Source organism: Oratosquilla oratoria, chromosome 2 (genome assembly GCF_046742065.1).
Source record: "Oratosquilla oratoria isolate Oo_2021 chromosome 2, ASM4674206v1, whole genome shotgun sequence".
Taxonomy (NCBI): domain Eukaryota; kingdom Metazoa; phylum Arthropoda; class Malacostraca; order Stomatopoda; family Squillidae; genus Oratosquilla; species Oratosquilla oratoria.
In genome coordinates, this window is record NC_134778.1 from 73570279 (window position 1) to 73589931 (window position 19653).

Sequence of the window (19653 nt, forward strand, 5' to 3'; positions counted from 1 at the left end):
GTGTGTGTGTGTGTGTGTCTTTGCATGTTCGTACGTGGACTGCTGTACACATGGTCTCAGTGCATAAAGGGACGTTTACTCACGTTTACCATTCATTTGCGTGGCACTAGCACCTCCTCCCCCTCTCCATGAACCCCTCCCGTAGCGAGAAGCACTTTGGCTTCATCTTGGCGAAAGGTTTGTCAACATTGGCACGCTATGCTTGTTAGGCTTCGTGGCTGGTTCATGGGACTTTGCGGTTTCCCATTCAGTCTGCCATGAGTTCCACAAGAAGAAGAAGGTTGAGAAATGGCGATCTGGGAAATGAATATCAACCGTTTCGTCAGCGAAGGTGAGAGGGAGGGGAGGGGAGGGTGGGTGGGGGTAGGGGGTTGTCATGGAAATGAACACAACATCCTAGCGTAAGCATTAGAACCATAGCTCCATTTGCTACCCTGTAGGTGTCACGCAGATGTATAGAATATGCTGACGGCAGAATTAATTAAAGGGAAGACATCACCGGACACGATCACACGAGTTTGGGAACAAATGAAGTTAAGTCTCTCAACCAAAAAGAGGTCAGCTCGCATCGCAATATACACTGACGACATGACGTCATGAGAACGTGTATCCGCCGACCAACTCACGAAGAACCCGAATAATTTATTCCCCTCCAAGAGTGAACAGACCTGTTCTTGTTTAGACCCTGTTCTGTACCACACCTAGAAACGCTGGTACATGAGAGGACCCCTCCACATATGTCGTCTTCCAGTTCGTACTCTAGGCGTCCATTCCAGTTCACCATAGCTGGATGTCAGTCGACTTACTGTGGATGCTTTGCTTCCCCTCTTAACCCCTCACCAGCTCCTCTACCCTGACACAATCCTTTTCTCACACATCACCACTCCTGATCCTCCGTTTCGTGGGATAATTCCCCAGGAATGAGGATGCTGGTAGTCATCACAGATTGAAACCCTGCTCCCTCAAACTGAGCCCATCTTCATCGTCAATATAAAACTCCTTCATCATGCTATGGGATGACGGTTGGGATCTCTCCCCGTTTCGCAAACACTTTCCAGAGGAGCCTCGCCTGGCTCCCTCCCGCCCTCAGCATTGAAAGTACAAGTCAAGGGTAGATAAATCACTCAAACCTCGACTCTGAGAGTCTAGTGGAACCGCACAAGAATCTACATGTTACATAACAAAGCCAAGCTGGCCCAACCCCTCAAACCGTGGAAGCTCACAAAGGATTACAAAGGAGGAACATGCCGACAGGAGACCTTTTGGTCCATAACTAGGTCGGATGCCATGGGCTCTGTCCCGGATGTCGCCAGGTGATTTTATTCGGCTTGAGAGGTACCTTTGGTCGTTGGAATATTATTTTTATACTTGGGGGTTATCCGTCGCCACCTTTTAATTTACGTTTTCACACATCTGTTTACGTGAAAAAAGTTGGAAAATAGTTTTTAAAAGTGGTCAGGTTGAGTAAGGTTAGGTGAGGTTAGGCTAGCCTGCATAAACAATAAGTTTTGTTAAAAGAAACCCTTCACAAATTACAAAAAAAAAAAAACTAACCCATCTAACCTAACCTGACATAGGTGGCCACACCTAATGAGTTATCGGTCAAGACATCTACAAGTAACGTATTGGTAAAAAGCGAGTGTCGTGAGTTCCTTAAGGAGATGCTTCAGAATCGCTGATCAAGGAAACGAATATCGACTCTCTTTTTTTCTGGCGAACGCTAAACGATATCCTCCAGCTCGCGAGGGCCTCCCGAGCGCTGCGGGGCCGGAGAAAGATGGGGGTAGATGGAGGCTCCGACAGCGTGGGAAATATATGTATGTATGTGTGTGTGTGTGTGTGTCAGAGAGAGGGAGAGAGAGAGAGAGAAAAGAGAGGGAATAGAGAGAATGGGAGAGAGAGAGAGAGAGAGAGAGAGAGAGAGAGAGAGAGAGAGAGAGAGAGAGAGAGGGGGGGAGAGAGAGAGAAGAGAGTGGGAGGGAGAGAGGGAGAGAAAAGAGAGAGAGCTAGAGAAAAGAGAGAGAGAGAGAGAGAGAGAGAGAGAGAGAGAGAGAGAGAGAGAGAGAGAGAGAGAGAGAGAGAGAGAGAGAGAGAGAGAGAGAGAGAGAGAGAGAGAGAGTGTAGGAGTGTGGTGACTTGCGGGGTCCTCGATGACCCTCATGATGGGGGTTGGGGGTTGGCCGCTGGCCTCCCGTGCAGTGACTTGGCTGTCAACCTGTCATCCGAGTTCGAGTGGGACCTCTCGACCTCTCTTAACCCTCGGGGAACACCAGAGGAGGACGAAGAGGAAGAGGAAGAGGAGGAGGAGGAGGAAAAGGAGGAAGAAGAGAAGGGAGAGGAGGAGGAGGAAGAAGAGAAGAAGAGGAGGAGGAGGAAGAACAGAAGGAAGAGGAGAGGGAGGAAGAAGAGAAGGAAGAGGAGAGGGAGGAGGAGGGGAAGAGCAGGAGAAGGAGGGTAGATATGGATGGACCGGGGAAATGGCGAAGTGAAATGGTGATGCCCTGTGCTGGTTACGGCTGGTTGGACAAAAAAAAAAAAGAAAAAAAAGAAAAAAAAAATCTTCTTTGATTTGGACGCGTGTTTTCATGCTCACCTTTTGAGATACAAATTTATACATCTAACCATCTACCAATATATCTACCTACGTATCTGTCTTGGTATGGGCATTTATATATATATATATATATATATATTTGATGAATGGTTTAGACAGATGAGAGACTGGGTGGAGGAAGAATAAGCGAAGATGGGCTGGAACTCTTTATTGCTTATACGTTTCGACCGACTCGGTCTTCTTCAGTAAGCTGTCTACAAACAGTTGGACCACACATTTATACATCCGAGGATGGGAACAAGGACAGGTCACCCCGCTGGCTGTCTGGGGATTCCCTTTCCCGTATCATGCATACGTTTCCCAATTGTATTTATAATTAATTTACTTGTTGCCTTTGACAAACAAACAAAACCTTCTCTGTCATTGATATTTTCATAATAATTAATGTAGGCAGCTTCAACAGTCTTCCTCATGTCTCTCCTTAATCCCGTGTGTAAAACCTCGACTCCATCCCAGTGGGGCAAATGTCCAGATCGGTCAGCCTGTTGGACGAGTGAGTTGGACATCCTGTGTGACCTCAAGTCTCGTTTGTGCTCAGCTATGCGTTTCTCGACGCCTCGACCTGACTCGCCGTAATACGAAGATGAGCAACTACCGCAAGGAATGCGATAGATGGTACTGAGGGCGTTTTGGGACAGTCCTTTTTTATTCTTGGTCTTGACGATTTTTCCAATTTTGGAATTGGACGTCCTTGCTATTTTTATCCCACTCTTCCCAAGAAATCTGTCCATGCCTTCAGTTTTTCTAGAGTTAGGAACCGAAATGTACTGTACCTTATTATCCTCGGACGATTGGACATTTGGTCTCATGAAAATGTTCTTAGCTACTCCTTTCAGCTTTTTAATCATTCCCCCTGGATATTTTAATTTCCTAAAGGCATTAGTTATGTAGGCTAATTCATCTTCTAAAAATTCCTCACTGCAAATTCTAAAAGCTCTGAGGAAGAAGCCTATGAGCACGCCGGTCTTCACTCGCTCGCTGTGTCCTGAAAAATAGTGCACAAAGTCATCTCTGTTGGTAGGTTTTCTGTACACTGAGAATCTTACTCCTTCATCCCTCCTGTGCACCAACGTGTCAAGGAATGGTAACTTGTGGTCGTCTTCCATCTCTACAGTGAATTGTATATCTTTATGGACTCTATTGAGTCTATCTAGCTTATGTCCAATGTCGATATTCTCCGGTACTATCACAATAACGTCGTCCACATACCTTAGCCACGTGGTGCCTCTACCCATCATCCTTCTATATTCGTCTTCCTCCAACGTTTCCATAAAAAGACAGGCCAGCACCGCAGAAAGAGGACTTCCCATGGCGAGACCTCTGTGTTGTTTATATTCTTTACCATTGAACGTAAATACACCGAATTTCACATAGGGATATAAGTTTAACATAATCACTCCTGGGAACTGGTAATTCGTCATTGCTAAGACTGTCTATGACTCTCTTGGCGGCAACTAACGCCTCCTCCACGTCGACATTTGTGAATAAGGCCTTCACATCATAACTAGCTAACTTCTTACCATGGAAATCTAAATCATTCAGCCTGCGGATGAGGTCAGAGGAATTCCTCAAATGAGCGTCACTTATAGATCCAAGGGTTCCAGAGAGTGGTTTGGCTAAACGCTTGGCCAACTTGTGCGGAGCACTCCCGATCCCTGAAGTTATGGGTCTCATAGGTATTCCTGTTTTGTGAACTTTTGGGAGGCCGTGCATCAAGGGGGGTCTCGGGGCCTCTTCCAATATAGAAGGATGATGGGTAGAGGCACCACGTGGCTAAGGTATGTGGACGACGTTATTGTGATAGTACCGGAGAATATCGACATTGGACATAAGCTAGATAGACTCAATAGAGTCCATAAAGATATACAATTCACTGTAGAGATGGAAGACGACCACAAGTTACCATTCCTTGACACGTTGGTGCACAGGAGGGATGAAGGAGTAAGATTCTCAGTGTACAGAAAACCTACCAACAGAGATGACTTTGTGCACTATTTTTCAGGACACAGCGAGCGAGTGAAGACCGGCGTGCTCATAGGCTTCTTCCTCAGAGCTTTTAGAATTTGCAGTGAGGAATTTTTAGAAGATGAATTAGCCTACATAACTAATGCCTTTAGGAAATTAAAATATCCAGGGGGAATGATTAAAAAGCTGAAAGGAGTAGCTAAGAACATTTTCATGAGACCAAATGTCCAATCGTCCGAGGATAATAAGGTACAGTACATTTCGGTTCCTAACTCTAGAAAAACTGAAGGCATGGACAGATTTCTTGGGAAGAGTGGGATAAAAATAGCAAGGACGTCCAATTCCAAAATTGGAAAAATCGTCAAGACCAAGAATAAAAAAGGACTGTCCCAAAACGCCCTCAGTACCATCTATCGCATTCCTTGCGGTAGTTGCTCATCTTCGTATTACGGCGAGTCAGGTCGAGGCGTCGAGAAACGCATAGCTGAGCACAAACGAGACTTGAGGTCACACAGGATGTCCAACTCACTCGTCCAACAGGCTGACCGATCTGGACATTTGCCCCACTGGGATGGAGTCGAGGTTTTACACACGGGATTAAGGAGAGACATGAGGAAGACTGTTGAAGCTGCCTACATTAATTATTATGAAAATATCAATGACAGAGGTTTTGTTTGTTTGTCAAAGGCAACAAGTAAATTAATTATAAATACAATTGGGAAACGTATGCATGATACGGGAAAGGGAATCCCCAGACAGCCAGCGGGGTGACCTGTCCTTGTTCCCATCCTCGGATGTATAAATGTGTGGTCCAACTGTTTGTAGACAGCTTACTGAAGAAGACCGAGTCGGTCGAAACGTATAAGCAATAAAGAGTTCCAGCCCATCTTCGCTTATTCTTCCTCCACCCAGTCTCTCATATATATATTATTTTAGATATCGTGTGAGAATTTATACATATGGAAAATAATAGATGCATATTTTATATCATTCAGCCTTGACGTGGTTTTCTTCAATCTCAATCCCTCGTGATCTCTCCAGTCTGTTAATTATAGAACAATTTAGTTACTCCTTTCAATTTCGTTCTCTTAAACTCTCATTTACGTTTTCTTTTATCACGATTCCAGATTGGCAACGATTCTCAATAGAATTATGCTTTGGCGCCATTTGAACGCTCGTATACATATTGCATTCAACTATAAAGTCTTAAAAGGATATTAATGATCTGAATTAGGGTTAAACTCCAGGATCACGCAAAAACACATTTTTCATTTTTGCATTTGAATTTTTTTTATGGAATTGTTACATTGGGTTAAGCTAGGGGCTATTAGACAACGTAAGTATTGGCGTCATTCTGAAATTTTACCTGAATTAGTAAATATCAAGTATGTTATCCACATTGATATTGGTTACATGTGCAAAAGACAATGTGTTTGATAGTTTTAACCCAAATAAGACATTTTATCTTATTTGTATTTACTCCGAGAGTTGACACCTTGACGTGGTGGATAGGCTTGAGAATCTTAACTACAAAAGCTATGTCGATAAAGAGGAAATCTCTGAAGGGTTACCTATATCGAACGGGTTTTGTAAGAAAGATGAGACAAAGAGCAGCTCGTACGCGCATACAGTCGCAGGACCCATTGCTTACTGACACGTCCCTGATGGCGAACAGGGAAATTCCTCATAATATGGGGTACCGTTATAATGCCGGCGTGGACCATTGGGTACCCTATGGATATGTAGGGCTCCACCGAACATACTGAATAAGGCGGCACCAAAGAAATATCTCAGCAGAAACCAGTTGGCAGGAAGGTGAGATTACTGCCATAATTCTTTCATAGCAAAAATGTAATCTCTACCCCCCCTGAGGTTGTCATTGGTATATTAGTTGCGCCCAACGTTGCCTCTGCACATTTCTATTAACTAGAATGGCGTGGGAATTCCTGCGAGTTCACAGATTCCCTTTCTAATTATTGATAATACAATCAGCAATACTACATATTAGGATAAAAAGTAAATGTCATATAAATGTCATATGAAATAGTATAACGTTTCTATTTGCATAAAATATATTATAAATATAGACAATTAAAGGAGTCATGTGAAATACAAATTGAATAGTGAAAGAGCCATTATGACAAGTTAAATATATATAAAATAAGGCTTAAGGGGTAAAGAAAAGTAAAACTGAATAATAACGCCGCGTAAAATATAGAAATTGTCAGACAAACCAAACTAGGTTAGAAAGTGTGGTTAAAGTTACATTTACAACAATAAGTATTAGTATAGATAAGAAAAATTATGGAACAATGGAAGATGAGAAGAAAGACGTAAAGTAGGTGATAAAATACAAGATTAAAAGAACTCTTGCGTTTTGCGAGAAAACTTCTTTTTGAACTCCACAAATAAGTGACTAAGGACGTTTACAATTATATTTTCTTATATCAAGAACACTATGTGAGCAGAAGGGGTGGCCACCCACTAACTACTAGGCCAACAACCTAACCAAAGTATAGTTTCATTACCCTTACGGGTATGAAATGGCTACTATTGAAAATAAATACTGGAATTAATAATCTATCTAAGACTAATCCTCCTTTTTGTGATAAAAGGCTAGTTTACTCATAGATCCATTATATGTATCTTCTTACCTAAGCGCGATGCCTTTGTTTAATTTCAGAATAAACAATAACCAATCAGGTGATTAGTTATTCATGACAGATGCGTGAAAGTAAGAAAGTTGTTGTCAAAAACTTGTTATCGCCGTTGTACCTTTGCACCAGGGGCTGTTTGAGGAGAGCGGTACATCTGGAAGTGTTCGAATGAATTGACTTTTCAGAGAAAGACATTTTCGCAAAAAGCAGAAATATTTTAAAATTTTATACTTTTATTTTTATCTTATAAGATATACAGTTTGAATATGTGATTTGTTAATAATTTTTATATCTTTTCTATCGTTATATAAATGATCAACGTGTTAATTTTCTCGACTTAATTTATTATTTTACATTTTTGCATTTCTACAACACAAATAACCTCATTTTAATTTTTTTAGTGTAAATTTTTATTTAGATAGGGTATAATATGAATGGAAAACAGTACTGTACTCACTAGTCATACTTCTAAGTCGACAACATTGAAGTTTGACAATAATGGGCACCGCGGAAAAGGTAAACAACTCAATGCTTTATAAATTAATCTTTCTTTTAGTTATTAGAAGTAGTGCTGTGTTGGTGATACTAGTATTTCTGTCATTGGGTACAATATTGCGACGAAGAGGTGGTAAGAAGATTTGAGGGAGGGCAGGAGAAAGTAGGGGTAGTACAACTAAAACTGGTTAGGGTTTTCTTCGATATTCTCGAGTCAAACAAGGATGCAGCCTCACAGAATGAAATACTCTCAAGGAAAAACAAGAACCATATTAACACGTTTATGTTTAGGAAGCCACCCAAGTCTAAGACAGTACCAATATAGAAAAGATCTGGCGACAGATATTGCCCTAGATGTGACCGGATAATACAGGTCACCTGCACTAACTGTATCCTACACCGAACCGCACCAACTATCCCCAGACAAGAACACAATATTTCTTGATTGATTGATGTATGGGCCTGTCTGGTGGCCGTTGCCGGCTTCTTGGGAGCAGTGGGTTTCCTGTAAGGGAGAACTAGGCCACCGGTCTCTCTAATTGCCGAACAAAACCGATAAAATCCGAACAAACCAACAAAACCCAAACAAGGGCGGTTTTTGCTCAAATGCACACTTCTATATATATATGGTTGCATTATTTGAACTATTCACTTTAAAATGTGTGATTTCCATGTAATATGATCAAAGAGAAGTTATGTTTTTATCCTCTGCAAAATTACCGAACACAGCTACGATTCGTCCAGCCCGCCGTCTATGATCACTGGTGGTATGGATCAAACTACACTATTTTAAGTTTCTTACTGTTGTGTTATTAGTGTAATAGACTGCATATAGTTGAATTATTTTAACTATTTTCTTTAAAATGTGTGATTTTCATGTAATTTGACCAAAGAAGTTATGTTTTAGCCTCTGCAGTATGACGTAACACATTTTAAAGAAAATAGTTGAAATAATTAACTATATGCAGTCTATTACACTAATATCACAATAGTAAGAAACTTAAAAGAGTGTAGTTTGATCCATACCGCCAGTGATCATAGACGGCGGGCTGGGTCGAATCGTAGCTGTGTTCGGTAATTTTGCAGAGGATAAAAACGTAATTTCTCTTTGATCGTATTACATGGAAATCACACATTTTAAAGAAAATAGTTCAAATAATGCAACCATATATATATATAGGTGTGCATTTGAGCAAAAACCGTCCTTGTTTGGGTTTTGTTGGTATGTTCGGCTTTTATCAGTTTTGTTCGGCAATTAGTGAGACCCTAGGCCACCAATGTCCAATAGGTTGATTGATTAGGCCAATAATTTTGCCAAAATGGATTCAATTCCAATATCATGCAAACTGAGACTCGTATTTCACTTCACTCTTATTTGCATTTGAAAGATTTTTTGTTTCTATGGAATAGTTATGTTAGGTGATATTAACCCCTTCGTTACCGACCCATCAACCTTATGTAAACAAATGTTTCAAACCATCCCACGAATGGCTGGAGCCATTCCACGTGGGTAGAAATAACCCAGAAACTGAGACCTTGAGAGCCCTCAATACACACAGCTTATAACTGTGACACGTGCGTGTCGCGGGGAGCACGCTTGGTTCCTGGCGGGTGCACTCAGCCGTGACACGCAGGTGTCTCAAAACACACATCCGGTACTCAAGGGGTTAATTAGGTTACGAGCTATTGGACAACACAAGTTTCATGTTAAATATATGTTGTGTTAACACAGTGTTTCATGGAGTTGATTGAAACTACACATGATATTTTCATATACATGAGTGATAATAATAAGAGGTTTTTGTAGTATATATCCAGGGTTACAGACCTTGATTATGAATCTAGTGGGGGCAGGGGATCCAGATCAACTCCACACGTAAGGCGTTGATAGGTTTCGGAGCTGGACAGTTCCAGCAGAGATAAACCTCCATGATATTTTCATTGCATGACCTTCTTAATAGGTGTGTTGTTGGTCACATCATAGTAATAATTACTACTATTACTGTAATAATAATTTTAATTTTATTGTAACCGATTGTATTTTATTTTGCAGATGGAAGTTGAGGTGAAGAAGGGGGAGGGCTATAAAGCCTACTATACTCACAAAACTGAAAATCTCCTTTTTATTATATCCGAGAAAATGCAAGATCTAAGAAGATTGCAAGCTCAAAGGAATGAACTGAATGCCAAAGGTGAGAACATTAGGATTGTCAGTTCTCAAAAGATTTAATAGTCATATAAGGTGTGGTATAAATAATTTTAGATATAATAATGCACATGTACTAGAAGGAAGTGAGGAAAATATACTTTGTTTTTCTTCAGTTCGCTTGTTGCGGGAGGAGCTCCAGCTTCTACAGGAACAAGGATCCTATGTAGGAGAAGTTGTCAAACCCATGGATAAGAAAAAGGTTTTAGTTAAAGTACATCCAGAAGGAAAATTCGTTGTTGATATTGACAAGAACATAGATATCAATGATGTCACTCCAAATGCTAGAGTTGCATTGCGTAACGACAGTTACACCCTGCACAAGATTCTGCCAAATAAGGTAAGGGCATATACTGTTAAGTGTTTGTTTGAATACTACAAGAGAAACAACCATTGTATTACTTAGTATGAATGATCAATACCTCTTTTGTTATGAATTATTTGAATCTTAACCATGAAGCAATGGTTAGACTAACTAGACTTAACTTAGGTGTATTTTGTGTAATATATACTATATGTATACTGTGAATGTATGTGTGTGTGTATTTATTTACCAATTGTATACAGGGTTAGAACAATGCTCATGGAAGCCCATTTCTTGTCCTCAATTTGTCAAAAGATGCCTTTAATTATTTTAGTGTGTGCTGGTGGCATAAGAGCTTGGGTTGTTTCAATGTCACAAGCTTGTAAAAGACGATGGGAGAGGAGATGCCAGTGGGGTACTTTAATTAACAGAAAAATATATATAGAATATTGGATGGAAAGAAGTTGAAGTATGTGAAAGAGTTAGCAAGGTTTGAGCTTTCTTTGGTGATATGATACTGTCCCCTTCAGGCTGTACCTTTAGGTGGTGAGGCTTGTGATACTCTGTAGGTGCTGGTTGTCTGTCCAGATTTATTTCCTCTAAGGGCAGTGATCCTTTTGGAGATCTGTCTTGTATTAATCATCTTTGCATTGCCTCTTAAACATTGTCATACACAATTTAAAATGATAATTTATGTATTGTGAGGACTTTTCTTAATATACAAGGACTTGTTTGGAAGTACTATAATTTTACAGTTAATATCTTAGAACTTTTTACATATGGCTTGCCCATGTAATTTGAGGTTGACAAGTACCGGGTATTGTCTTTTCATTACAGGTTGATCCTCTTGTAAGCTTGATGATGGTTGAGAAGGTTCCAGACTCCACATATGAAATGGTTGGTGGCCTTGATAAACAAATCAAGGAGATCAAAGAGGTTATTGAGCTTCCTGTTAAACATCCAGAGCTGTTTGATGCTCTTGGTATTGCTCAGCCCAAAGGTGTACTGCTTTATGGACCACCAGGAACTGGTAAGTGAAAACTTGTAAGAACTTTGATAATATCATAACTATGTAGTTTAATTAACTTTGATGAATTTCATTAGTCATTTTGACTTCTTTGTGTTATAGAATGGGTAAAGGGATGACTGAATGCATGCAATATGTCTGTTGAAAAGGGAAGCAAGTGCAAAAGATAAGAATGAATGGCTGAAATGATGATGTAGTCTTAAGGGATGCTCTTCAATGCAGCTTTATAGAGGAGTGGATGATGAGGGGTTCACCATGTGGTCAAGCAGTGGGGGTAAGCCAGCTTTGGATGTAAGATCTTGCTGTCCAAGAGCTGTACCTCTCTCCACTGCATTCGACCTTAGCAGTCTTGTGGGGTATAATGGTCCTTCATCCCCTAAGTGCCAAGATGGAAGGGGCAGATTGATGGTTTTTTGTTTTTTAAATGGGTATCTGTTTTAACTTGGCCATACCATTTATAAGGAGAAAAGGGCGTTCAGTATGTATGTATGCATATGTATGTATATATATATATATATATATATATATATATATATATATATATATATACATATATATATATATATACACTCACACCCAAACTACATCTATGTTTGTTGTTTTTATTTTACAGGGAAGACTCTACTTGCTCGGGCTGTAGCACATCACACCGATTGCACCTTTATTCGAGTATCAGGATCAGAGCTTGTCCAGAAGTTTATTGGGGAAGGTTCTCGTATGGTGCGTGAGTTGTTCGTGATGGCAAGAGAGCATGCTCCCTCTATCATCTTCATGGATGAAATTGATTCAATTGGTTCATCCCGCATTGAATCAGGCAGTGGAGGAGATTCTGAGGTTCAGCGAACAATGTTGGAGTTGCTCAATCAGCTGGATGGCTTTGAGGCTACCAAGAACATCAAGGTTAGTGTCTGTAGGAAGTTAGTATTGAAGTTATAGTTGGACATGGAAATTGTTGGTACACCTCAGTAAGTATAATTGGTTGAGACAGATAATCAGTCACCTTTGTATTTCTGATTGGAGAGGGAAAACATGTCTACTTGGGCATACTAACAATAAGTGTGAGTGGGGAGGGTGATTGTAAATAAATGAGGAAATGATACTTCCTAATAGGGCTTTTTCTTGTCTGAATGTGTTTTGGATGCGTGAGGGATGTGTATGTGCCATGGATGGGCCACTTCCTATACAAGGGGGAAAGGGCCTTTTTGGCATAAGTACGTGTGTATAAGCTGCTCATCTTTATTTTATCCCTGCTTGTGTATATGCCCCAATATACCAACAACATTCATACCCAACTGTACATATTTGTGTTCCACTTTTGTTGATTACATGTCAAACCCCATTATAAAAGGTTTCAAAAGTAATACTAATTTTATATGCAGGTCATCATGGCTACAAATCGTATTGACATCCTAGACCCAGCTTTGTTGCGTCCAGGACGTATTGATCGCAAGATTGAGTTTCCAGCTCCTAATGAGGAAGCTAGATTAGATATCCTTAAGGTAAGTTTTATTGAATGTTTTATTGTAGATTAGTTGTGTAGGGATTACATCTGGTTACATGAAATTTGAAGGGAGGTATAGGACTGTAAGTGATAATATTCTATGGTTAGCTACAGTGAATTAGAAAAGTGTAATATGTTGGATGGTAGTAAGGGAAGCAAGTCAATCTATCTGGCTATATATGTATACCTAGGGCTTTATCCCCATTACAGTGGGGGTAGCCAAGTCAAAAGGCAAGTACCCACTCCCATCCACCACCCTTGCTTCCCTCTCATCTTAGCTCCTCATGGATGAGAGGTCATTCCTGTATCCCACCCACTGCACTGACTTAAAAGCAATGCAGCAAGACATAGTACATCCATAGCAAGGGCACTTAATTTAGTTGGTGATGAAACAACAACAACCCCCACCTCTCCATCCCCCTCTTGCAGAAAAAGAGATGACAGAAATCCCTTTAGGCTGTCAACATATCATCCATGTGTAACCATTTCTTACCCCCAGCCCCTTCTTTCTTTGCATCACAGTATCACCTATACACAGCTATTGTCCATTCACCCCTACCTCCTGCCATCTCCCTTATTTGCTCAACAGACATTCACCTTTTGCTCAATGCCCCTCTCATCCTATCCATGCATCACAGCATTGTCTATGCACAACCATTCTCCACTCATACCTATCTTCTGTCCTCTCCCTTCCTCAACAGACATTCCCCTCTTTCCCAATGCCCCTTTTATCCCCATCCATCCGTCTCATCCTTGGTCATCCCCTCAAGTTCACTCCCTCCACCTCTGCCTTTCACAACTCTTTTAATAATTTTTCTTCATTCTTTCCATGTATCCAAACCATCCCAATACTCTTTCATTGCCCCCTATCTACCATCTCCTTTTCCACCTCACCTCATATCTCACTCTATCAAACCGTTACCATACTTCTTGGACAGTTGATCTCCAATACATCCATACTTTTCCTCTCTGCCTCTCGTAAATTCCAAGTCTCTACCCTATACAGTGCTATCAGCACAATCACCCATCATATAGTGTTGTATCTATTCCCAAATGCTCATTTCTCATGACATTTTTTTAATCCCCAAGACATTTACTTGCTTCTCTCTGTATACAATTTACTTCCACCACTCCTGCCTTTCCTACCACATGTGACCCCAAATACCTAAAGCTATACACTGAGAAGTCAAGGCAAAAGAAAAGGGAAGCAAGTAAATGGTGGAAGTGAAAATGTCATTAGAAATAGGTGTCTAGGGATGAACACAGAGATCATATGAGGAAATGGTGGTACCCAAAACATTTTATGGAGCAGAAACCTGAGCAGTTGGTGTGGATGCATTGATGTCCCTGAAGGAAAAACAAATGGTAGTGGGATGGGTGAAGGGTGGATGCACTTGTGTGTGTTGCCTCATATACAATAATGCATTTTTATGGTCATTGTAGTCGTAAGTGTGGATGGAGTAAAGTCACACAGGTTGTAAATTAACAACCATCTTTATTTTAAACAAATTAAAACATTTACATTTAATTCAGAGATGATATATAATTCTATTTCCTGTCTTGTATAGATATACTTACCTGGGGAAATACTATAGAAATCCTAACTTCAAAACAAGGGGAGACAGTAAATTTTTAAAGACTTGTTTAAGGTAAAAAGAGCATCCCTGGTGCTGGCAAGTTTGGTAATTATATTTATGTAATTATAAATCAGGAAAGGTGCTACATTAAATGGGGTCCTTCCTCCCATTTTCTGACAGGGAGGGGTGATGGTGCAGGAACCCTTCATCTTTTCTTCCCCCTCCACCTTTTTTTTCGTATTTTTCTTCCATAAAGTGTTGGTGTATTTTTTAGCCTTTGATATATGTATGTATGTACGCCCCATATAAGGGCCATTGTATATCTATCTTATCTATATACCAAGGGCTTTATTCCCCATTATAAGGGAGGTAGCCAAGTTTTTATACACCCATTCCCAACTACCACCCTTTCCTCACTCTCATCTTAGCTCCTCATGGATGATGGGTCATCCTTGTCTTCAGCCCCGCTCTGGGTCAGTATACAGTTGATATGATTTATTTTTCTCTTCACACACAGATTCATTCAAGGAAAATGAACTTAACCCGAGGAATTAATCTACGCAAGATTGCAGAGATGATGCCTGGAGCATCTGGTGCTGAAGTGAAAGGCGTTTGCACTGAAGCTGGCATGTACGCACTTAGGGAGAGACGTGTACACGTGACTCAGGAGGACTTTGAAATGGCTGTGGCCAAGGTTATGCAGAAGGATTCAGAGAAGAACATGTCCATTAAGAAGTTGTGGAAGTAATTGTTCATCATTCAGATGTACAGCAATATTGGAATAGTTCAGTAGCTGACTACTGGCTTTATTTTTATTATTATTAATTATTTTTTTCTTCCTATGCTTTACGTGGATGAATGTATAAATCACACTTGAAGGGGTTGGTGTGTACTGTAATGTTAAGAAAATAAAATTATTGACATCATGTTTGTGTTTGTATTATAGGAAAGACACTTTACCTAGGTCATTTAAGAACGGTGTAACAATGAAGGAAGGGGATAGATTGTGTGTTCATATTGCACTATCAGCAATGAATGTTTTATGAGCAAAATTAGCCCCTTTACTACTAAGGGGATGCCATAGAAGTAAATAAGAGTGAATGGTGGTATGCACATACCATATACCAAGGTCTTTTAACCCCTTACCAAAAAAAAAAAAAAAAGAGAGAAGTAAAGCACAAGAAAAAGGAGGCAAATAGGACAATAGATATAAAATGGGTAAGAGTATGACAGAAAATTGGCAAATCAAATGGAAAAGAGCGATGGTGGACTGGCTGTCTAAAGGAGGGTAGAGTGCCTGTATAGTTCCATTTTACAAGGAAAAAGGGTACAAGTGTGAGTGTAGTAGTTTCAGAGAGATCAGTTTGTAAAGTGTAGTCGGGAGGGTTTTGATTGAAAGGATTAGGAGAGTAATTGGTGAGGAGCAGTGTGGGTTTAGGACAGGTAGGGGTTGCATAGGTCAGAAATTTGAGGTAAGGCAGATATGTGAGTTTTAGGAAAAGGTTTGGATGTTTCTTGGGCCTTTATGAGTTTGGAAAAGGCTTATGACAGTAGAGAGGTACTGTGGGAGGTATTGCAGATATATGGGGTAGCAGGAAAGGTGTTAAAAGCAGTGAAGATAGTAGTAGAGCCTGTGTTAAAATTAAAAATGGAGAAAGTGAGTGTTTTGAGGTAAAGGTGGTACTTTGCAAGGGATGTGTTATGTCACCTTGTCTGTTCAATTTATACAGTAGATGGTTAAAGAAAATGGAGATAAGCCAGTTGTTGTTTGCTGACAACACTACACTTGTAGCAGGATCAGAGGAGGGATTAAGGAAGTTAGTGATGGAATTTGGGGTGTGCAAAAGAAGGAAGTTGAAGATAAATGTGGGTAAAAGTAAGGTGATACGCACAAGGGGAGAGGACGGCATCAAATCGGAAACATTAAGGAAGAGGGACAGGAGGAAGTGGATAGCTTTAGATACTTAAAGTGTGAATGTAGCGGGGAAGGGAGTAGTGGAGGTGGAGGTAGAAAGTAGATTGAGAGAAGCAAGTAAATGTCTTGGAGGGATGAAGGAGTGTAATAAGAAATAGATGCTAAGAAGGGATTGTACAAAGGGGTAATTGTGCCAACAGCACTGTATGGGTCAGAAACATGGAACATGAGGAAGAATTTAAATATTTTTGAGATAAAATGGCTGAGAAGTGTGGTCGGGTCACTAGACTGGATAGAGTGAGAAACAAGGAGGAGAAGGGAGTTGGGAGATAGGGTTGAGAAAAAGAGTATTGAGATGGTTTGGATACATGAGAAGAATGAGTGAAGGAAGATTAGTAAAAGAGGTGTAGAAGGCAGAGGTAGAAAGAATGAACATGAGGGTGCGACCAAGGATGAGATGAATGGATGGGGTAAAAGGGGCATTGGGAAAGAGGTCAATGTCTTTTGAGAAAGGAAGGGAGAAGAGAGAAGATAGGGGTGAGTAGAGAATAGTTGTATATGGATGATACTGTGATACATGGGAGTGGGTGGGTGATGGGGGAGTATGTATGAATGATATTTTGACACAGCCCAAAGAGATTTCTCCCTGTCTTCTCTTTTTCTGCATAAGGGGACAGAGAGGGGGGTACAATGTCACCTAGGCATTATGAGTTGTGAGCAGGTACATGAGGATGCTGGAGTCAGCGTCTTGATTAATTTTGTTGTTGTAGTTATACACGAGTTACCCCCGGAGTCTGTGAACTGCTTTGATCATATTTTCTGTATTTATTATTACTCAAAGTAAAAGAATGAATAATACAGAAGTGACTTCATATCTTATAGTGAGAGTAGTGATGAATTGTACATATGGCAGTCAATCCTATGTGTGAGAATTTAATTTGTACTGAAGTGGTTAAATGAAGCAGCCTTGCTGTGGATGTGCTGTGTCTTGCTGCATTGCTTCTAACCCAGGGCAGTGGGCAATATGCAGTGATGACCCATCAGCCATGAAAAGAGGGAGGGAGCGGTGGTGAATAGGAGTGGAGTATATGAGGATGAAATGGGTGGAACTGGATTTATGTCTTTGACTTTGGCTACCTCCCTTGTAAGGGGAAAAAGCCATTGGTAAATGTATGTACAAGGGAGGTAGCCAAAGTCAAAGGCATATGCACTTACAAAACCCACATCTCCTTTCCCAGTTTCACCTTCATCCATATTAACCTTGAAGAAACCTCCTTCCACTCCACTTCATTTACTAGTATAGCCACCCCTTCTCTCTGTCACCCTCTCTTCACTCCTGAGAACCTCCCAACTACACCCCTAAACTCACGCTTGCCCTTCCCTCTCAACTTAGTTTCACTCAAAGCCAACACATCCATCTTTCTTCTCACAAACATACTACCTATCTCTTCCCTTTTACTCTCATCTGTACCACATCCATGCACATTAAAAGACCCAAACCTTAGGGTGCTGGTTGGAAAACTCCTAGACCCTCTTATGCCTTTACTTTTTTTTAGGAATGTCCCCTGTGGAGCTACAGGGAGAAGGATGCCTGGTCCCAATCCCCGTCCCATTTTTCTCGCCTCTTACGATCCAAGTGGGAATACTTGGTGGCAGCATTCTTTTCCCCACCACAGGGTAGCCGAAACAAGGAAATGAAATTTAGAGAAATGGTACAGGGCAGCAAGAAGGGGTTGGGGAACAGCACAACAGAGGGACAGTAGCAGTGTAATGAAAGTTTCATCATTTCTCTGTGAGTACAGTCCTCCTCTATTACAGACAAAATGGCTAGGATATTTTTTTAGGCAGTTTAGGGCTTCTTTTCTGTAAGTGGGATGGGGAGAGTAAACACTGAAAAGGTCTTATACATATAGGCTGCTGCCATACTGTGTTGCTCCATCATTCCACCACTGGGTCTACACAATCTGCCATGCAATATATGACTAATAAGGGTTTCCAAGATATCATCTGCCCCTTATGACACAGTCACCAGAGGACTTTTAGCTGTTCGTTGGATGTTGTCAGGAGAAATCAAATGACAGTGTCAGTTTCTGTTACCTCCTCACTCACCATCAACAGAGGGGAATCCAACCTAGGGGCACCACAAATTGTGGGAAAGGCATTGGTTTACCTTTAGCTCACTTTTAAAGCCTGCTTCAAGATCTTTCTTCTGTAGATATGAAATAAGATGGATAGGGCTGCATGGCCCAGAAGTGCAGGAAAGGAAAACCTGATCCCTTCTACCAAATAATGATCTGACAATCTACTGTCCTCTCTCCAAAATACATTTAGATCCTCTTTTCCAACCCTTTTGGTTATCACTACACTGTCCAACAATACCTTCTGAATTTTCCTCCCATCCATTACATTGGGGTCCATGCACACTTATGCTTGGCTATTCAGCATTCACAATCATTTCCAATTCAATATACACCTTGCAACTTAACCTATGTTACTGGTCCTGGAGCCGCAGTGTCTACTTCGTGGGACCACCCCCCAACCCCAGGAGTTGGGGGCCAAACGGCGGCAACCAGCCCTGGCCACCAGCTCTACGCAGGTGGCACCAATCCCTAAGAGGAGCTACGACTGCTGTGGCATTCCTTGGGGAGACGGGACTGCTCGGACAGACAGTCTAGGGAACGACGACAACAACAACCACCTATGTTACTTCTTGCCTGACAAAGTTCCACCTTTACCTCAAACCACTCTCTCTCCATTTCTAATCCTAACATGCTCCACTATCGTAAAAACTCAACTGCTCTTAACAGCTTTCCTCCTATCCCATATCCTCACTCATTTTCTTAGCACTATTCACTGAAACTACCTTTCCCTCCCTATCTTCCTTCACATTTAGCAACTCCCTATAATACTCTGACCATCTTCCTCTCACTGCCTTCTCTTCCATTATCATCTCTCCATCTGCACCTTTTACCTTTTCTTCTCTACTTGATTAGCCTCCTCTTCCTTTCTTTCCAAAACATCTTTTTATTACTTTCAAAATTTTCTGTCATATTCTTACCCCATTTCACATTTGCTCTCCTCTTTGCCTCCTTTATCTTCCCTTTGTGATATGGTTTAATGTCATATACTCCCCCCCTCTCAGGAGGCTAGGACAGTGCCCCTCAGAGAGGGCTTTTGTAGTGTTGTACCCTTCATAATTCCCTTGTATTTTGTAACCAATCTGTGAAAGCTTGCTTCTTCTCTTCTCTGACCTTCTTTGCTTCCTTGTTTCACCACTCACTACCCTTCCATTTCCTCCTTGTTCCACACACCATGGGACTCCCTCCTTGGACCATCCCCATTCCTAGTTCTTTTCTATTCTTCACTCCTCTCTCAGCTTCTTGTACTCCTTT

The 19653-nt window shown here is 40.9% G+C and overlaps 1 protein-coding gene across 1 annotated transcript; it reads left to right on the top strand.

Moving 5' to 3' along the window:
- The first annotated feature begins 7598 nt into the window (after nt 1-7598).
- Nucleotides 7599-15272, top strand: LOC143040011 (26S proteasome regulatory subunit 8). The gene is made up of 7 exons (XM_076210540.1): nt 7599-7752; nt 9785-9923; nt 10054-10277; nt 11079-11271; nt 11882-12168; nt 12648-12767; nt 14864-15272. Exons 1-7 carry the CDS (start codon nt 7735-7737, stop codon nt 15092-15094), a joined length of 1212 nt encoding a protein of 403 aa, XP_076066655.1. The 5' UTR covers nt 7599-7734; the 3' UTR covers nt 15095-15272.
- Nucleotides 15273-19653: the final 4381 nt, after the last annotated feature.